At 38.7% G+C, this 20181-nt stretch overlaps 2 protein-coding genes across 2 annotated transcripts in view; one reads left to right on the forward strand and one right to left on the reverse strand.

Moving 5' to 3' along the window:
• The first annotated feature begins 1420 nt into the window (after window positions 1-1420).
• LOC109433079 (protein disulfide-isomerase A5) lies at window positions 1421-15101 on the forward strand. The gene is made up of 6 exons (XM_019709471.3): window positions 1421-1564; window positions 2259-2696; window positions 3235-3455; window positions 3511-3949; window positions 13852-13993; window positions 14052-15101. The coding sequence occupies exons 1-6, from the start codon at window positions 1529-1531 to the stop codon at window positions 14687-14689; spliced, it is 1914 nt and encodes a 637-aa protein (XP_019565016.2). The 5' UTR covers window positions 1421-1528; the 3' UTR covers window positions 14690-15101.
• Window positions 15067-20181, reverse strand: part of LOC109420022 (ubiquinone biosynthesis O-methyltransferase, mitochondrial) — a 35374-nt gene continuing 30259 nt past the window's right edge. The window contains exons 4-5 of the mRNA XM_062851129.1: window positions 15834-16206; window positions 15067-15766 (exon numbers count right to left, since the gene is read on the reverse strand). Of these exons, the coding sequence (XP_062707113.1) occupies window positions 15494-15766; window positions 15834-16206 (646 nt within the window). The 3' untranslated portion in view covers window positions 15067-15493. The remainder of the gene's footprint in view (window positions 15767-15833; window positions 16207-20181) is intronic.

The raw sequence follows: 20181 nt of genomic DNA on the forward strand, positions 1-20181 counted from the left end.
TGATATCCCACGCTCCAATCATGTGCATCATATGTCACATAATTTTACACTCTTTTTTCGATCTGTGTGTATGGAAAGTCGAAAAAATTTCCGCTCTACTGTAATTTTTTTCCTTCGCGTTTTCGAACTCAGGGCATGATTCTACACCAAAAATGATCATCAGCTTACCGAGTTCAAAAATGCTGTAAACTAGTGTTATTATAGAACTATTGAAAAACAATCGAATCAATCAGTCACTAATAAAGCTAATGTTCACTTATTGTACGAACTATATGGGCTTGATTTCTATTGTAAAAAGTAACAATATATCCACTATGTGTTTTATTGTGAACAATAAAACCAGTCATTTGTTAATAATATTTACCATGTAATGAATGGTAATTTTTTATCCGGGGAGCCTCTCAAATGCAGATAGGACCTATTGAAATGTTTGGCCTGCATGGTGCACTTATCCACTTATCCGCGAGCGGTAATGGCGGCGACGGGCATAACCAACCGGCTCGGATTTAGACGTTTCTTGGGAGAAAATCAAAACATTTCCATTCTCCTCTTCACCTCTTCACATGCCTTCACCCACCGATCGGTGGCGCCAACCTATGGTCCAATGCACGAATTTATGCTGGCCTGCTTACTCTCACAGAAAATTTGACGTTTGCGCGGTGCCGAGACCTCTCAAACGTCAAATTTCGTGTGAGAGTAAGGGTGCTAGTACACAGGGACAAATATTTGACAAGGAAAGAACTCAAGAAACAACATCTGTTTGACACTAATGAAAATTCGATCGAGTCAAACAAGATGTTTGAGCATTGGTTTCTTTTTGGACAAATATTTGACTCTGTGTACTGGAATCTTAAGCAGGCCAGAATAAATTCGTGCAGTAATCCATTGCGATCCCCACGAAACGTCAGCGAAATATGAGTAAATTTTGAAGAATATGTTGAGAATATGATTTTTTATGTAAAACCTCGATGTGTAAACCTCGAAGTATGCAAATGATTTTCTCCTTATCCCACCTAGCACCTAGGGACATTCGAATTCTTCTACTCTACGAAACGATAACAGTGTTGGTATTGATATTCACATTCACGGGCTTGGACGCGACCTCCTGTCAAATTTTTATTCATGAAATGGGCGATCAGCTGATCCGAAACGTCTCGTAAAATGGCTCATTGCTTTTTACTCATTTTTAAACTGTAAGTAATTTTTGCACGCGCCTGAAACGGTTTTACCGATTATCATCACCAAAACGTCATCATCAATCATTCTTCTCGGCGCAGTCATTCCAGCTGTCAAACAAAATCGCCCATCATCGCAGTTTTCAGAAGAGTGGTTTGTGGCGAGATGGACCGTGACCGGTCTTAGCCAGTCGTCTGACACCACAAAAAAAAAAAAAAAAAAAAAGAAGAGTGGTTTGTTGCGTGGTGGTGGTGCTTGTGTGCGCGGACGCCGGCTGCTTCGTAAAAATTCTATCTACAATTTGCTAGTGATATAAATGAGGAATTTCGGCCGAAAATAGCTTTCCAGCAAGATGAAGTTCAAAATTCACTATTGGATGGTAGCGCTGGTAAGTAAACTATACGTAATCGTAATTACAGAATGTAGAAATTTTACCCATCAAAAGCGCTCCGTTTGAAGTGCTTTGTGTTGACGCCGCCACGTCAGGATCATTTTCCGCTTGTATGCCTCTGCTTGCCCTTGCTCTTCCGCTTGAGTTGATTTTGGCAAGCAATTGAACTTGACTCCTCTTTGGATGTGCTTGTAGGTCAGCAATTTTCATGGGCGGTAAACGAGCAGTATTACATTTTGTAATATTGAGATTTGCTGCATAAAAGATGCTTCAATAGTTTCATTGACTTGAATATTTTTGCGCCCACGCTTTTCTCCAGTGTCGAATAAAAATGTCCCAGATATCAATAAGCGGAATCCATTTAAAACTGTCGAATTCAAACAAATTTCCATGGAAAGTCTTGGACGAATTACTAAAGAAATTATGTAGTTCTCAGTGTCAGTTAAAAGATTGTCTGGGTGAATTCTCATTTCTGACGCAGTTTCTGAAATTTGGGAAACACATTGTGGGTTTTTTTTTGTATGAATTCCAAGGGTATTCTTAAAAAAAAAACCATAAGGGATACCTCCGGTGAGCTGCTTCGGTTGTCATATAGAGGATATATTGGGAAGCCTTGGATGTTAAATACAAAATGACGAACAAAAGAAAAATAGCAATTATTTCAACAACTACTTATCCAATTTCTTTCTAGTTCTGCGCAGTAGTTCTGCCTTCAGTATTGGGTAAAACCAACTCCAAGAGCGCTGTGGTCGAGGGCATTACCGACATGAAGGAGCTCAAGAAGCTCTTCCGCACGAAAACCAACGTGCTGGTGCTGTTTGTGTCCAGCCTAAAGGAAGCCCAAAGTACTCTGGGAGCCTTCCGGGATGCAGCCGAGATCATCAAAGGGCAGGGCACGATGGTCCTGTTCGATTGCAGCAACAGTGACATGAGGAAGATCTGCAAAAAACTGAAAGCCAGCCCGGCTCCGTACACGTTAAAGCACTTCAAGGATGGGGACTTCCACAAGGATTACGATCGACAGCTAACGGCCACCAGCATGGCCAATTTTATGCGTGATCCTACGGGAGACTTACCGTGGGAAGAGGACCCCGTTGGGGTCGATGTCGTTCACGTTCCGGACTCGGTGGTAAGTAGAAGTAGAATTCCACTAATTTTGACAAACTTCATTTTTGTAACAGCATAAACGATATCATATTCCTAGAACAGACAAAAACACGTAACACTTGAAACAACTTCAACAACATCATTTAGACAGCTTCTGCTCAGGTTTCTTTTCTATAAAGATTTCCATAGTTATAAACTGAACGAAGTTTTTGCTATATGTACATAATATGTCATATTATGACGATGATAGTTAGTACTCTGGAAAGTCGATGGTTTATTGTAGCAGGGTAAGATAAATTCACTGGAGACCTTCGGAATACAACATTATGGTACATAGTTATATTGTGACAAAAGCATGACCACCACACAAACATTTGCCTGGAAACCAGTTCATTTAGCTCCTTGTTTAGCTCCCTTAAGCTGCTCCCCCTTCCCTCTCCTCCAAAGAACTGGAATTTTGCATTTTTCGTTAAGTAGGCGCTGCGCGATTCTGACATGCTTAGCGCTTGCAAACCCTAGGACATCAAACTTATCAAATTTCCAACATGTTCCACTCCCAGGCTCTAGGAAAGTTCCTGAAAAAGGAAGTTCGACCCGTTCTAGTGATGTTCTACGCCCCGTGGTGCGGATTCTGCAAAACTCTAAAACCAGAATATTCGGCTGCGGCCACCGAACTGAAACCGAAATACGTACTGGCTGCCATCGATGTGAACCGACCGGAAAATTCCATCATCCGGAAGCAGTACAACATTACGGGATTCCCAACGCTTCTCTACTACGAGTAAGTTTGAGTTAAGTTTCTTCTACGAATAGATTAAGATAAAAATGTTTTCCAGGAACGGTCGCATGAAGTACACCTTCGATGGCGAAAACAGCAAAGCGGGAATTGTAGCGTTTATGAAGAATCCTGCTGCGCCCCCGCCGACCAAACCCAAGGAACCGGATTGGGCGTCGGAGCCGAACTCGGAAATCGTACATCTGGGCAGTGCCAATTTCGAACCGGCCCTGAAGGATGAAAAGTCCGCCCTGGTAATGTTCTATGCCCCGTGGTGTGGCCATTGCAAGAAAATGAAACCCGAATACGAGAAGGCGGCGACCATCATGAAGGAGAAGAAAATCGCCGGCGTGCTGGCGGCGCTGGATGCCACCAAGGAGCAGGCCATCGGTCAACAGTTCGGAGTGAAGGGCTATCCGACGGTGAAGTACTTTAGCAACGGGGAGTTCAAGTTCGACGTGAACGTCCGGGATGCGGATAAGATCGTGGAATTTATGAAGGTGAGATTGCTTGTCTATTATATTGGATGCTTTTTTTGTTGCTGTAGGTTGACACGTTGCTGACTACGGCGTAGCTATGAACAAGCGACGAGCGTATAGTATAGCTCCATCTTTGCTACACTCAGGAAAATTGCGTCATACTTAATGGCAAATATCCATGTGCCAAACCACATCCAAAGTACAGTCAGGTTTTTTTTTACGCGGGGGATACGTACCGCGTAAAAAAAACTCAGTTCAAAATTCGAAAAACCGCGTAAAAAAAGTCTCACCATTTCTCGACGAATCATGCAAAAATAAGACGATGAAATTTTTTTTTATATGGAGTTTTCATTTACGCGGCCGCGTAAATGAAAACCGCGTAAAAAAAGACCTGACTGTATATGCAATCAATACCCGATTACGCAGGCAAATCAGCACATAAATAGTATGTGCTCTAAATTGTATGAGTCGCTGCTGTATGGTGTCTCATCAAAAGTATGAATCGCACTAATGGAAAACATTTGTTTACCCCCATTGCAAAAATCCATGTCCCGGACACATAGAAGGAATGAAGATTTTTTTCACAGTGTAGTCTTGGGAGATGCTCCTTCGGTTTTTCAGAACGTTTAGGATTTGCAGATCTTCTTCCAGCCAACAAATTCTTTTTTGAATATTTGTTATACATTTTTTCTAACATTCTCACTACGTAGCCAGTCCATTGAAGTATGCTGCACAACAGTCGCATTTTCTAGTTTCAGGGTTCATTGGAAAACCGGGAATCTTCAGGGAATTTTATTTAATAGGGGAAAACCTCCCGTTCAGGCAATGAGAACTAATTGAAAACAAATAGAGTTATTCAGATATCACAAATTTTGATAACAAAATGAGTTTTCATTTTGTACGACTGAAGTGTTAACATAACAAAAAATGATAAAAAAATAATGCACTGGAATATCTAATTGAAAACAGAATGAGTTCTCATTGATAACAAATTTATATCTTATTTTGTTATCCACATTTTACGACTTGCTATCATACGTAGTTTTCAGGGAGTTATTAATTCCATAGGGTAAAAACTAATAACAAATTTAGTATTAATTCTGATATTTTATTATGAATAAATTTACATAAATAAGTAGGATGGGGCGGGGCAACATAAGTCACCTAAGGATGGATCACCATAACTTTGTAAATACAAATCGTATTGGTTTGTATTCGTCCGCTACTCTTTAATACACTAGTGAGCTATGCTAAAAGTCGATAAAAAGTTCATTAAATACAAAATACGATGTTAAACAAGCAGTTTTAAAAAGTGATCGATTTTGCGCCGTGAAAAAAGTGCGGGCAAGATGGGTCACCTTTTAAGTAATTCACATTTTCTCAACGAAAAACGTCAAAATATAATATTTGTTCCGCATTCATTTATGCTCCATATCCATACTGAGTAAACAAGAGCTACTAGTAAACATTTTATAAATTCATTTGGAATATAACAAACTTTACGATTTGAGTGGTCCTAAGGCGACTTGAAAATCAATGTTTTCACTAAAAAATTATCATAATTTTATGTTATAATTTTGAGCGTTCATTCCGCTTGATTGTAGTCATTTATGAGATAGTCTTGTAACAAAAAATGAATAACCTTTGAATGCTCCAAAAATACGTTCAAAATTGAAGGTGACCCATCTTCCCCGCGGCCGTTTATATGGAGATTATATGGAATGTATCGCATAAGAAAAATGGCTAACAACTATTTTATTTTTTTATTTCCAATGAGAGTGGATAATTTTTCAACCAATGCCCCAAACTTTTTTATATTCATACTGGTCATTTAACAAAATTATTAACATATTCAAAACATGAGTTTTGCGCCCGAAAATGGCACTGACTCATCTTGCCCCGCCCACCCTATAGTATATGTACATTAAGTATACATTTAAATGAGATTTTATTTTAAAATTCAGAAAAATCTCGTGATTGAGAACTTGTCTTGTTTAATACGATATTGTCAGAATATAGCCCCTATTAATGATATAGTATTATCGATTGTAACATTAACATTTCATAGTTACACAGAACAGTAATTTTTAACTCCCCTCCTTCTCACAATTAACACACTTAGTTTGTTTGTTTCCCGATTGCAACTCTACGAAATTTGATTATTTCATCGTTATTCTAACAGAACCTCAAATTAAAGGAGCAATTACTACACAGCGAAATGAAATCATTGAACATGCAAAGAAAACAAAACATGAGAGAATACCAGACATAAACCAAGGAGAAATGTTGAAATCAATATCTTCAACAGAAAATGAGAACATTATATATTTGTCAGTCAACACCGATGGAGCTTGGTTGTTCACTTTTTCAATAAGAAGGAAAATCGTCACAGAGAAAACTGAAATTATGATTATCATAATGCCTTTCGTATGAAAAGGTAATTTGCTAGAAGAAAACAATTTAATACGACGCGTATGATTTCCATAAGCTCAGATAAAACAAGATGGCGTTTGAACAGCAGTTGGTCGCAAAGCTCAAAATTCCGGTCGATGCTTTAGCTATTTTTAAAGCTAAATAATACTGAAAATATATTCCATTTTATATTAGCACAATAATACTTTGCATAAAGTGTGGTATGCATATAATGGCTCTTATTGCATGGCCAAAAGAGCAGATTTTTGACACGTTGTCTCAGACGGAAGTGAACTGGCGGTACGACGTGATCTGGGAGTGGATGCAGAATGGCGTAAACAAAACGTAAGTTTTATCGCGACATTTATGTAAAAATGTACTAAATTTCCAATTTGAATGTTTTATAGAATCTATTACACATATTAGTTGTGACGAGAAAGATCTCGGAGCCGGTGGCAAAACCCTTGTCGAAGACAACATTGGCGCAGATGAGGAAACCTGCCGACCGGATGCCGAAGCAGTCGATAAACCAGAGGAAATCGTGAAACATAAACATATAAATATCATGTTTGAATATAATAAAATTTATATTAAATTGGTATAAAAGTCATACTTGAATATAATGAGATTAATACGACTATAATTTAAAACTTATAATAGATATTTATGAATTTCATACGATGCCTTTATGAAAAACTTACGAATATATTATGAGCTTCATACGATTAAAATTTGAAGCATATAATGCAGCTGTATAAATTTCATACGACGCCTTTATGAAAACCATACGAATATAGTACGAAACTCATACTACTCTCCTGGCTGATTCTTTCATAGCGCTGTCGTATGAAATGCATAATAAATTCTTCTGGTTAAATTTCATAGTCGTTTCTTATGGAATTCGAACTTTGTTTTTCCTCAGTGTATTCAACTAAAAGATTTGTGATGGACATTAAAGTAACGAAGAAAAATAAATTTGGAGTCAAAGGACGACTGCACGTAATATTTTTGTACATTTATATTATTCAGGTTTTTATCCTGATTATGTGCTCTGCATATTACTCGGTGTAGTAAAACAAAAGAGCCAGACATCCTTATTACGTGGGACTCAAATTGTAACAACGTTGTAACGTCACGCTACTAACTTCCATTTTGAACAAGCTTTTCTAATGAAAACTAAATGTTCAATAGACTATATTAACTGCAAATTTTACAAGGAATCCAAATATGCAACAATAGGAAGTTTACGGAATTGGAAGTCAAAACGTTGTAACGTCACGATAGAATGTGTCTCCTATACAATCACTTCTATCCACGTATGATAGGAATTCTAAATAGAAAGTATTTAGATCATTTTATGAAGCTTTCATCTATTGTATTTCTATTGTTAGATAAAAACTTAACTACTGAAACGATCCAGGAATGCGGAAGAAGATTACAACAGTTTGTAAAAGATTTTCAGCGATTCTACGGCGAAGACAATAATTACGTTCACTCATTTACACCAAAGTGTGAGAAATTTGGAGCACTACTGTGGAACTCGTTTTTATTTCCATACGAAAGTGCGAATGGTGCAGTTTTCAAATATACAATTGCCTGTTGCGGGGTGGACTTTCTTCGGCACGAATAGACAAAAATTGAAAGCAGCTTTGGTTGGAGCAGCGTCAATGCTGGAGATACATAATTTATTATACTACTCAAATCTTTCCCAACAGCACCAATAAAAAAAAATATACACTCCCGTTCAAAAGTTTGGGGTCACCCCCTCAAAAACATGTGATTTTTTTAGGCCCATATCTCCGCCAATTTGCGTCCGATTTCAAAACCCAAGGTTTCATTCAAAAGATAATAAGTCAAAGAAACTTTGAACATGATTTAAAAGAAACTTTTTCAAAAAATTTTGTATGTAAACTTAACCCAAAGTTGCCAAATTTTCTAAAAAATGAATATAAACTTACGGCAGTGTCGCTGGAAGTTGGGTCGACCAAATTTTAAGATGAGAGCGGTAATATGACCCATTTTCTATTAGCTTTCAACTGCTTTTTACAGAACATAGCTAAAAAATCTAGAAAAAAAGTTATTAAGTAAATAAATCCTTGATGTCATCGACCAAAAGTTTGGGGTCACCCCTCAATATGATGGTATCGGCCAAAAGTTTGGGGTCACTTTCGTAAAACATGGACAGTGTGGTTTGGTGATATCTTCGTCATCTATAGTTCAATTTTAATTATTTTTGGCTCATTGCAAAGATAATTAACTAAATTTACGTTTGATGTCTTCAACTTAACGTATTTAACGATTTTTGTATATAAAAATGTTATGTAAAGTTAGCACATTTTACCACGCTTCAAAAAATGAGGCAACTTGACGTTAAGTTTTAGTATGTAAATTTCAACAAATATGTGTGGTTCAATGTCTATGCAGTAAGAATCATTCATTTTGTTTCAAATAAGCCAAGAAGAATTAAAATTGAATGAAGGATGACAAAGATATCAACAAATCACTTTTCCATGTTTTACGATAGTCACCCCAAACTTTTGGCCGATACAGCATTTTGAGGGGTGAGCCCAAACTTTTGGTCGATGACATCAAGGGTTAATTTACTTAATAACTTTTTTTTCTAGATTTTTTAGCTAAGTTCTGTAAAAAGCAGTTGAAAGCTAATAGAAAATGGGTCATATTACCGCTCTTATCTTAAAATTTGGTCGACCCAACTTCCAGCGACACTGCCGTAAGTTTATATTCATTTTTTAGAAAATTTGGCAACTTTGGGTTAAGTTTACATACAAAATTTTTTTAAAAAGTTTCTTTTAAATCATGTTCAAAGTTTCTTTGACTTATTATCTTTTGAATGAAACCTAGGGTTTTGAAATCGGACGCAAATTGGCGGAGATATGGGCCTAAAAAAATGACATGTTTTTGAGGGGGTGACCCCAAACTTTTGAACGGGAGTGTATCATAAGGTCGTATAAAAAAGAAGCGAATTTCATTACTGTTGATCAGGGTGCAAAATGTTATAGTCATTGACTGAAAACAGCACAAATTTGAATGATTCTGCACTGAATATTCAAAACAAAACAAACAAATTCATTTTCGCTCTCCCTCTTAACACAGTCAGTCAATTCGTTGTCATTGAATATGAAGCCAATCGAGAACCATCTTCATAATTTCCTACGTTTATGGCTACGATTCCTTCCAAAAACACTCCACAACTCCGGAGGTCGTGAACTCCCTGCCATCGTACAATATCAATTTTCCACGCCCTACTTTTTCAATAGAAGAAGTTTCCGGTGCTCTCAGCTCACTCGATCCATCAAAGGGTCCAGGACCTGATAAGTTGCCTCCTGCATTCATTAAAAAATGTGCCAATGCGCTAGGGCCACCTGTATGCCTACTTTTCAATATGTCGCTTGGGCAAGGCGTATTTCCAGACGTATGGAAACTATCAGCAGTCACTCCCGTACATAAGACTGGTAGCATTCACAATGTGGAGAATTACCGCCCTATATCAATATTGTGCTGTCTCGCAAAAGTACTGGAGCTTTTGATTCATGATAGGATGTATTCTGCTGCTAAGCCTATAATATCGGAGTACCAGCATGGGTTTGTTAAAAACAGATCCACCGTAACAAATCTGATGTGCTACACTAGCACACTTCATGCCTGCCTGGAAAAGCGATGCCAAGTGGACAGCATCTATTTTGACTTCTCGAAAGCCTTCGATAAAGTCCCGCACGGCCTTACCCTGACCAAGCTGGAGCGCTTAGGATTTCCGGATTGGATCATCAGCTGGTTACGTTCCTATTTGGTTGGTAGATCTGCCTTTGTAAAGTTGAAAAACGTAAAATCCGACATCTACACAACGCCAACCGGCGTGCCGCAGGGTAGCCACCTTGGTCCGTTAATTTTTATCCTTTTTGCTAACGACCTATGCCACCGAATCCGTTCTCACTGCCTTATGTATGCCGACGACCTTAAAATATACAGAATAATCTCATCCTTAATCGACTGTGCTGCGCTACAACAGGATCTCGACGCCGTAGCAGATTGGTGTTCCTCAAATGGCATGGAGTTGAATATCAAATAGTGCAAAACGATCAGTTTTTGTAGAACGACGCCACTTACGAGTTTCGACTACAGCATACATGGCAACAGTGTAGATCGTGTGTCCTCTATCAAAGACCTAGGTGTTACGATAGACTGTAAACTGAACTTCAGTGAGCATATCTCGACGACAACTGCTAAAGCCTTTGCGGTTCTAGGATTCATACGCCGCAACGCTGCGGACTTTGACGACGTCTACGTCTTGAAAACGTTATACAGTAGTCTTGTGCGAAGCATATTAGAATACGCCGTTCCAGTCTGGGCTCCGTACCAAGAACTTCATATGGCGCGGATCGAAAGAGTTCAGCGTAGTTTTGTTCGTTTTGCGTTGAGGAGACTGCCATGGAATGATCCGCACAGATTGCCACCATACGACCACCGCCGCCAGCTAATTAGATTAGAATCTCTACGCCAGCGTCGTGAGTACCATCAAAGAATGTTTGCTTTCGACATAGTGAGTGGACATCTAGACTGTGCACCGCTCCTGCAATGCGTCAATTTTTATGTTCCTGCTCGCCGTCTCCGCCAGCGTCAACTGTTCCACGCTACTAGGCACACGACAGTATTTGGCCATAATCATCCCCTGGAAAGATGCCTCGCCCTCGTCAACGATTTGCCTTGGTTTGATTTTAATATTAGTAGAACACAATTCAAAACGTGTATTAGAAATATAAGTTAATTTTTGTTTTTCTGTTTTATCAGTCTGTACGGCAGTTTTGCCGAAGACGTAGAAATAAATAAATAAAAAAACAATCAAATGGGAAAAGATCTATGTAAAGCACCGTTAAATGTAATCGAAAGTTAATATTTTATCAGCTATTTAACACTTTGTAAGATGTTTACAAATATTCATTGACTTTCATTCAGTTGACAAACGAGTATCGTGCAGCTGAATATGAATATGCAGGCAAGTGAATGAATATTGCCGCACAGTGAACTTCAGCTCGTCTGCTTAAAAAAATTGCGCCCTGCTGTTGATCTACTCAGAAATAGAGTCCACAGATTTAATTACAGCATGGATAAGAATTGGAAAAAAAAATCGGTTATATAGTGTTAGTGTATCCTTATAGAAAATCGGCTACAATGATTCTTCCAGAAGTTCCGTCAGGGTTTTTTTCTGGGAATTTATTCCCAGATTTTTTACAAGATTCAACCGTATTTTCTCGCGCCATTTGTCTTGGTATTCCTTCCGGAGATTCTTCAGGATTCCTACAAGCATTTTTCCTAGGTTCGAATATTTCTATCGAGGATTATTCCTTAAGTATCTTCCAGGATTCCCGAAATTCGATCGATTTCCTCTGGAATTTTTACGGGAATTATACAAAGTTTCTCTAGAAGTTTTCCCAATGTTGCTCTCAAAGTTCCCGTGAGTTTCTACCAGGTTTTATGCCGAAATCTCCACAAGAGTTTTTCTCAGGATATACTCGGGATTCCTCTTGAAGGAGTTATTCCTGGGATTTCATACCATAGCTCCTCAAAGGGTTTCAAGGAGTTTTTCACTGATTTCCTGCAGCATTTCCTTCCGGGATTTTTTTTTCTGATGTTTCTCCTGCGATTTATTCAAGATATTCATTTTTTTCTAGCGGACTTCGACAGAAGTTTCAGCTGGTATATTTCCCGAAGGTTCATGAGGGTTTTTTTAGATTTCACTCGGAGTTTCTCCCGGGACTTCTCTCAGAAGATTCCTTCCGATGTTGATCCTGGGATGTCTCTCAGAGTTTTTTTCAGAATTTATCCTGGACTATCTGCTAAAACATTCTTTGGAGCGTCTTCTGGGATTTCTGCAGGAGCTACTGCTGTTATTTCTCATGGAGTTCGTCCCGTGATTCATTATTTTAGAATATTTTTCAAAGCTTTACTTTGTAGTCAACTTTCATTCGTTCCACTAAACGCTTAGCCCAGTTAGTGAAAGACGAAATTCGACTGTAGTTGATTATCTAATTTCTTGCAGTGATCCATCTGAGGTTATTTTCTTACATATTTTCTCGGGATTATTCCCAAAGCCCTTCCCGGAATTTCTACCAAAAAATATCCCGATATTCTGGATTCTCTTTTTTAAAAATTGCTCCCGGAGTTCCTGCAATTTTTTTTTCAAAGAGTTTTCCTCGTAATGTCCCCTGAGATAATTTACACGTGATTTCTTGTAAGAAATTACAGGAGAAATATCTGAAGGAATCCAGTTTAAATTTTGCGAGCAATCTCCAAAAAACTTATTGGAAAAACTGCCAGAGGAACTTCAAAAGAAATCCTGAGAGAAAATATTAGAGAAATTTAAGGAGGAGCTTTGAAAATCTCTGAAAGGAATCCCGGGAAGAACTACGTGCGAAACCCAGCAAGGAAATTCACGAGAAATATTTGAAAACTGTCTTAGGAAGTAATTCCTGGAAGAACTTTTGCAAAAAGCCCGAGAGAAACTGTTGAAAATCTATACCGAAACCACTACGAGAAATTCCCGACAGAACTTTGGGAAAAGTTTGGAAAAATTTCCGGCAGGCATCCAGCGAGAAACTCTGGAAGAAAGTTCGGGGTACATACTCTAGCAGAGATCCTGTAAAAAACTCGAAACCCTGAAATCGTGAAAAATTCCGGAAGGAGCTTTTTATGGAATCAAATACGTGAAAACCTCTGGATATACTTGGGATAACTTGAGAAACCCAGAAAAGAAGAACCTTTGATAATTTCAAGGAAAAGCTCTGCGAGAAGGATTTGAAGGAAGATTCATGGGTACAATTTTAAAATCTTAACAATATTACACCACCAGCATAGAGTACAAACATCCAAGTTCATATTCAGAACTGTGTATGGAATTTAACGGTCGTATAGTCTGTGGAATTACTGATTGAACTCCTGAATGTTTTTTTTTCCTGATTTTTTAGAGTTTTTGGATGTCATTGTAGGTGGAAATTTCAAAGCAATTTCTTGAAATTAACCCAAAAGACCTTTGGGAAAAAATAGAAATATCCCTCATCAGTTTTTGTATTATGTTGAAAACAATTTTGTTAAACAGTTCTTGAAAGAATTCAGCGATTTAGTAGAATCTCTTGGATAATATTGGATTGGTAAATCTATCGCATTTTTCTTTAAACATTTTAACTTAAGTTTTGAGGATGTATATGTATAGTTTCTGAGAAGCTTAGAAATTTTAGTAAATTTACATTTAAATTTCAGGAAATACCTGAAAAACTCAGGTAATTTTATTGTGTCTTATGAGTAGACACTCTGAAGTTGACCGCAGTACTTATAAGACTCAAAAATGGCCTAAAGCTTTTCGGATTGTAATTCCTTTTAGGCTAGAAATAAAACATTTTTTCAATAACAATTCGAATATCTGTCAGTTACCAGTTTTAGGGGCTATTTTTCATTTGTATCTCTTAACAATTTTCATAATATATTAATTTACTCCACAGAATCCGTCGGAGCCTCCCCCACCGCCAGCGCCAGAAGCACCCTGGGAAGAAGAGCAGAACGAAGTGGTTCACTTAAACGACGAATCCTTCAAACCATTCCTCAAGAAGAAAAAACACGTTTTGGTCATGTTCTACGCTCCTTGTAAGTGTTCATTACTTTCGATTCTAAACTGTTCGTTTAGAAAACAATATCATTACAGGGTGTGGCCATTGTAAGCGTGCTAAGCCAGAGTTTGCCAACGCTGCCGAGCAGTTCAAGGATGATCCGAAGGTCGCTCTGGCGGCAGTCGATTGCACCCGCCACAGTGGAATCTGTTCTGCGTACGAAGTTCGTGGATATCCAACGATGAAGTACTTTAGCTACTTGAAAACAATCAAGGACTACAACGGAGGACGGACGGAAGCTGACTTCGTTAAGTTTCTCAAGGATCCTAGCGCCCCAACGCAGGAAAAGGCAGCAGCAGAACCGTTCGGCGATTTTCCCGGATCGGAAAAAATAATTATCATGGGCGATAAGAATGCGGACGAAGTGCTTCAAAACGAAGATCGTCTCCTGGTGATGTTCTACGCTCCGTGGTGTGGCCACTGTAAACGAATGAAGCCGGACTTTGCCGAAGTGGCCAGCATGTTGGTGAAAAATCATGTCCCCGGTAAAGTGGCGGCCATCGATTGTACCGAACACCCCAAAACGGCCGAGCGGTTCGAGATTCAAGGATATCCCACGATGAAATACTTCGTTCAGGGGAAATTCATTAAAAACTACGAAGGTAAACGCACGGCTCAGGCCATGTTTGAATTTATCCGTTCCAATGGGGCCAATCAAAAAGATGAGCTGTGAAGGGGGAGCATGTCTCTCAATGCAAGACGAGACATGGGTTTGTGATCTGATGAAACTCGCACAAAACGCTGAAACGCGGTTGTCATGGGACTATTGGCGAGTGATCTTGATACTGTATCTGCCTCAGTTTAACTATTCCTTTTTCTGTCTGAACTTTTCTCTCGTGTATTTAAAGATCTTTATTTTCTACAAACAACTTTTTTATATCGAATCAATAATTTATCTGAATGACAGTTGAGACGTGTATTATACATTTTTTAAGTGAAACTCAGAAGCTAACACACTTTTGGCGTAACAAATCAACTAAAAGACTTTCTCGAATGAATATATCGCGGGTTGAATGAATGATATTATCTGAGTAATTGCACAGAATCGTGTGAATGAAATATAGGTGTTTTATTATTTAAATGTATTTATAAAGGCTTAGTTATTTTTCCGAAAAGACACATAATTACATGTAACGAAGGTTACCTACACAATTTTCTTCTCAGTGCTCGAGTCATCTGGGTTTTAGAAGAGTGCTTCTCGGTTATACCAAAAATGTCTTGCTGAACCGAAGACGCACATGTATGAAATGAATCAAATTAAGACGACTCCTCGAACATAACATTTTCAAGTTTCGATAAATCTGGAATCGCGCGATCATTGCTTCGGCTCTGGTTCGGATATAACTGCCTCATCGCATTAAGATAATGCAAGTTGACGACAATCGTTTGTGAATTTTAATAATGTATTATTCAAACATATTATGGAGGTAGAGGTAGCCATTGCCCGCGCTCGGACAGGACTCTATTTGAGTTATATTTATTCTTTCACAGCGTGTAATCCATAATTGCAGTCATCGTTGTCGATAAAATTCCACGAGTTGAACATACGGTCATAGAAGAATCCTCGAACACTGCGCGTCTTACATCCATATTTGCTAGCGATTTGGGAAATTGCACGTGGCGAGACGAACTTCTCGTAGAAATGGGTTCCTTTCGGGATGAAATTGAGAAAGTACTCGGGTATAATTATGAAAAAGAACCACGCCAGCATGGTTTGATTTTCGGTAGTCACGAACAAAGAGCCTCCAGGCTGGAAGTAGGAAATAACAGTAAGTTTAATTGCTGATCATTTTCCTTGTATTTTTAAGCTAATTTACCTTCAAACACCGACAACACGCTGCCAAAACTGATTCCTTTTCGTCCACGTGCTCCATAACTTCCGAGCAAACGATGGCATCGTATGTACCGGCGAACTGCTTTGCGTGCTCCTCCACCGTGATGTCATGGTATTCGATCAGATTTTTCAACTCGCTAGATTTGGTCTCCAGATGTGACTTGGCCAGATCGATCATCTCCTTGCCCGGATCCACACCAACGACGTACGCTCCGAGTCGGGCAAGATCTTCGGCGAGGACGCCTCCTCCACAGCCGGCTTCCAAAATTCGGACGCCCTTCAGAGCGTCCTGTTTGGAAATGTCTGCCTTCGAGATTCGTCCTGTTTCGGCCAGGCCTTCGACGACCAACGGGACCCTGAAAATCAAAGAGGTAAATGTTTATTTCAATTATTATTCATTAGAAAAACCAGCACAACATATAAAAATGTTTAATTTATAATTCTTTAACTTCGTTGACTCTGGGAGTTGAGGAAAAGTCTTCGCTTGTCGTTTGCCTACATAATGTAATATCAAAGAATAGGAATACCAAGAATGCCCTCTCCGCTGATGTTCGGGGGGACACTACCGCAGCGCTATCTGCGGATGAAAGTTCAACCTTCGTGCGGTAGTGTGCGTTATTGATTGTATGCGGATACCAAAATATACGCACACCACCTTCTCTTATGACAAATCACGAACACTGTTACATAGAGCTTCCACCTTGAAACGCTTAGAGAGCGTCACTTGTCTTATCGCTTGACGTTTGCATACAAAAAGGCAAGAGAGGGCATTCTTTCTATTTTTATTCTTTGGTAATATACTGTTGGGCTTTTTTTTTATTACCGTACGGGATCGGGCCGAAGGGTCCCAGATTTTCATGAAACTTTTTCCACAGGCAGGGCTCATGGATATATGAACAAAAAAAAAAATGCGAAAAATCAGGGTCGATTATTATCCCGTAAAACTAAGGTGGAAATTCTTTGTTTTCCCCTGACACTACTTACTTTCAAAAATCATAACTCAAGAACGAAGCATCATAGAAATAAAGTTTTTTTTTTTAGAAAATGAAAGCAAATTTTCTCAGAAATCCAAAAAAAAATTGAACTGGAAAAAGTTTTCCACAAAATTTTCCACAGTTGAGAAAATTCCTAAAGAAAAGCCAGACAAACAATGCCCGAACTCGTAAAAAAATATAAAAAAAATATTTATGCAATTCAGTATTATAATTTCTATTTTATACAACTCATTTCAGTATCATAATGACCAAATTTTCCGTATTGGTTCATTATGCAACTGAAATGAGTTGCATAATGAAAAATAGTTGTATAATGTTCATAATGCATCTCATTTGAGTTGCATTATGAACATTATGCAACTCAAATGAGTTGTATAATGAAAAAATCATTGCATAAAATTTTGTATGGAACTCGTTGCAAAACTCGATTTTTTCAGCACTCTTCGTATTTATCCCACTCGGCAAGCCTCGTTGGATAAATGTACGACTCGTGCTGAAAAAATCAACTTTTTGCAACTCGTTACATAAATAACTATTTTGAGACGGTTATTCTATAAGCTTTAATCGAGGAGATTTTTAGAATGCACTTTTTTCGTTTTTGAGTTATGGCCAATTTTGTTGAAAATGGTCCAAATGTGTCATATAAGCCTTTTCTTTGAAAAATCATAACTCAAGAACGAAGCATCGTAGAAACAATGTTTTTTTTTTTCAGAAAATGAAAGCAAATTTTCCAGGGATCAAAAAAAAATATGAAAAAGAAAAAAAAGTCCACAAAATTTTCCACCGTTGAGGAAATTTTTAAAGAAAAGCGTGAAAAACTATGCCTGAACTAAAGGGCAATTGAAAAAAAAATATTTTTGAGAAGGTAGTTTCATAAGTTTTGATGGCTGAAATTTTTGGAATGCACTTGTTTTTCGTTCTTGAGTTATGGCCAATTATGTAAAAAATGACCATATAATATATGCGTAAGGACTGTTCATTAAAGAAAGTGGACATCTGTTTACCAATAGTTTAGAGTTAAAACTAAACAAAAAATTGTGAACTTTTGCTCAGTGTGTAAAAACATTGTTCACTTTGGCAAAACACTCAAAGTAAACGGAAAAAAGTGAGAAATTTCGAGCGATATGTTGGATTAGCTTAGCGACTAGAAGATTAACCCTCAGAGCCCCAGGACAAACTTTTTATTTTTGACCGGCTGATACTCAAAATCTGTAAAATATAAAAATAAGCGGTTTTCAGTATGATCGATGGGAAGAGTTGTACTTCATGCGAGGATAGTTGTCAAACCGGGAGTCCATGCTTGAACCTGATTTTGCACCGGAAATAAGTGTTCCCTGGTGCTATGTTTGGCGATATGTTCTACAGCTGCCTTTAGGCTACTTTTTCAATAATTAGTTGCTAATTCTCGATAGATCAATCAAGGTGGAATCTCAATCAGGCCTTAAATTTCTTAGCGAAGCGTGCTTTTACAAATTGGAATCAATTTTGTAAATTGGGACAGAAACCGATAAACGCCTAAAAGTAGGCAATGATCTAGTAATAATTCGTTGGCTAAAAGTATGACCCGTGTTTGAATTTTAGGTGGATTAATCACATGAGTGATACTTTTAAAAGAAGGGCTCAAATATACGAAACAAATTCTTCATAGACACCAAACTTCTAAAATCATCTTTTCAGGTGCAAAATGATTATGATCACGAAATTGGGTCTTAGGGAGTCCTACCGGAAGTACACTCCTGGGACCAAGTTTCAGATGCATCTCATGCCAGAAAGCAGCCCCAGCATTGTGTTCTTGCGTTGGCCTACCATTTCAAGTTGGTTAAGATTTCAAAATTATTATAAAATACCAGATTCATAGACGACTCGCCAAAACATTGCCCCAGGGAACACTTATTTCCGGTGCAAAAACAGGTTCAAACATGGACTTCCGGCTTGACAACTACTCTTATATGAAGTACAACTCATCCCATCCATCATAGTGAAAACCGCTTGTGGTGACCTGTTCATAGATTATTTACACATCTTGACGGTAAGGTTAATATTCCTATAAAATGAGCACTACACACTTGAGAGTGTGATATCTGTCATCGAGAGGGAACGGGAAGCCGTGGCAGTCGAGACGGTGTAGGCAACAGGATACGACGTGTGCACAAGATAGTAAGTTTACGGTTGTAGGTTCCGACGATGGGACCCCGGAACCTTTTGGGCTCACGGCCTGGTGGAGAGTACCACAGTGGCAACGACGATGGGATCTTGGATTGATTACGAAGGAGGACAGAGTGGATCTTGTCGGAAATTGGAATAGAGCATTTTTCCGATGCTGTGAATTGGCTGAGCGTGGCTGAGTTAAATCGTGGAAAAATCGGGATTCATTTAAGAATTGAAAAAGAAGAGGAGAACGGAAGTCGATGGAAACGCAGGATCTGACTGAATCATTCCAACGGTGGGCTGCACGGGTTATGGAAATGAAATGCGATAGGACTGACTGTCGTGAGTCAATCGTGAGAAAGTTCTAATTGGAAACAGTGATGATGATACGCTGCAGGTCGGCGAGTAAATGGGGCTTGATGTGAGTGGGCTTGATGTGAGTGGTTTATTACCTGGGATTGTTGCTGCAAGATGCAGAACTCCTTGACGGTTTGTGATCCTGGAGAGCGTAAAAAAAGGATGCTGATCCTTGCTCGGATCCTTGAGACCGCATAGCACAGTATTGCTCCCGGAGAGCGAATCGGAAAACTGGTCCCGGAGACCGAAATGATTGAAACGGCTGGTGCGAAGCACAGTGTGCTCCCGGAGAGCGAAAACGTAAGGTGGTCCCGGAGACCGTAACCAGTGAAAGCGGCTGGTGCAATCGGTGCAATAGTTAATTTTACGATCCGATTTTATCAATGAAATTTGACAGGAGGTAGCGTCCAAAAACCCGTGAAAATCAATATCATCATCAACATTGTTGTCACTTCGTAAAATGACTCATACACAGCGCAGCTCTCGGAGAGCGAAACTGATACAACAGTTGATCCACAGACAAATAGATGTATCAATTGAAACAGCTTGTTCATTGAACTATCGTTACGAAAACATCATCACTCAGTATTAAGTACAAATTTTCGCGATCGGGTGGGTTTCAAGTTAACCCAGTAAATAAAGTGTTGGATTGTTAATGTGTAGACAGCGGGTTCTATTAACGTTCCGATCAAGAAAGTTTTCTCGACCTTCTGGACATTGATTTGTCTTTATTAAAGACCTTCTGGACATATTTTATTATGGTGCCATACAATATACACATGAATGCGATTTCAAGCAAAGAGAGCCTAAAAAAATAGCTGTGGAAGTGTG

Source organism: Aedes albopictus, chromosome 2 (assembly GCF_035046485.1).
Source record: "Aedes albopictus strain Foshan chromosome 2, AalbF5, whole genome shotgun sequence".
NCBI classification, from domain to species: domain Eukaryota; kingdom Metazoa; phylum Arthropoda; class Insecta; order Diptera; family Culicidae; genus Aedes; species Aedes albopictus.

What these genes read in the sequence shown, in the direction of transcription:
- LOC109433079 (XM_019709471.3), top strand. Translation starts at nt 1,529, where the DNA reads ATGAAGTTCAAAATTCACTATTGGATGGTAGCGCTG. An exon ending in CCAACGCTTCTCTACTACGA is followed by an intron (nt 3,456 to 3,510) that starts GTAAGTTTGAGT and finishes AATGTTTTCCAG; the next exon opens with GAACGGTCGCATGAAGTACA. An exon ending in GGTCATGTTCTACGCTCCTT is followed by an intron (nt 13,994 to 14,051) that starts GTAAGTGTTCAT and finishes ATATCATTACAG; the next exon opens with GGTGTGGCCATTGTAAGCGT.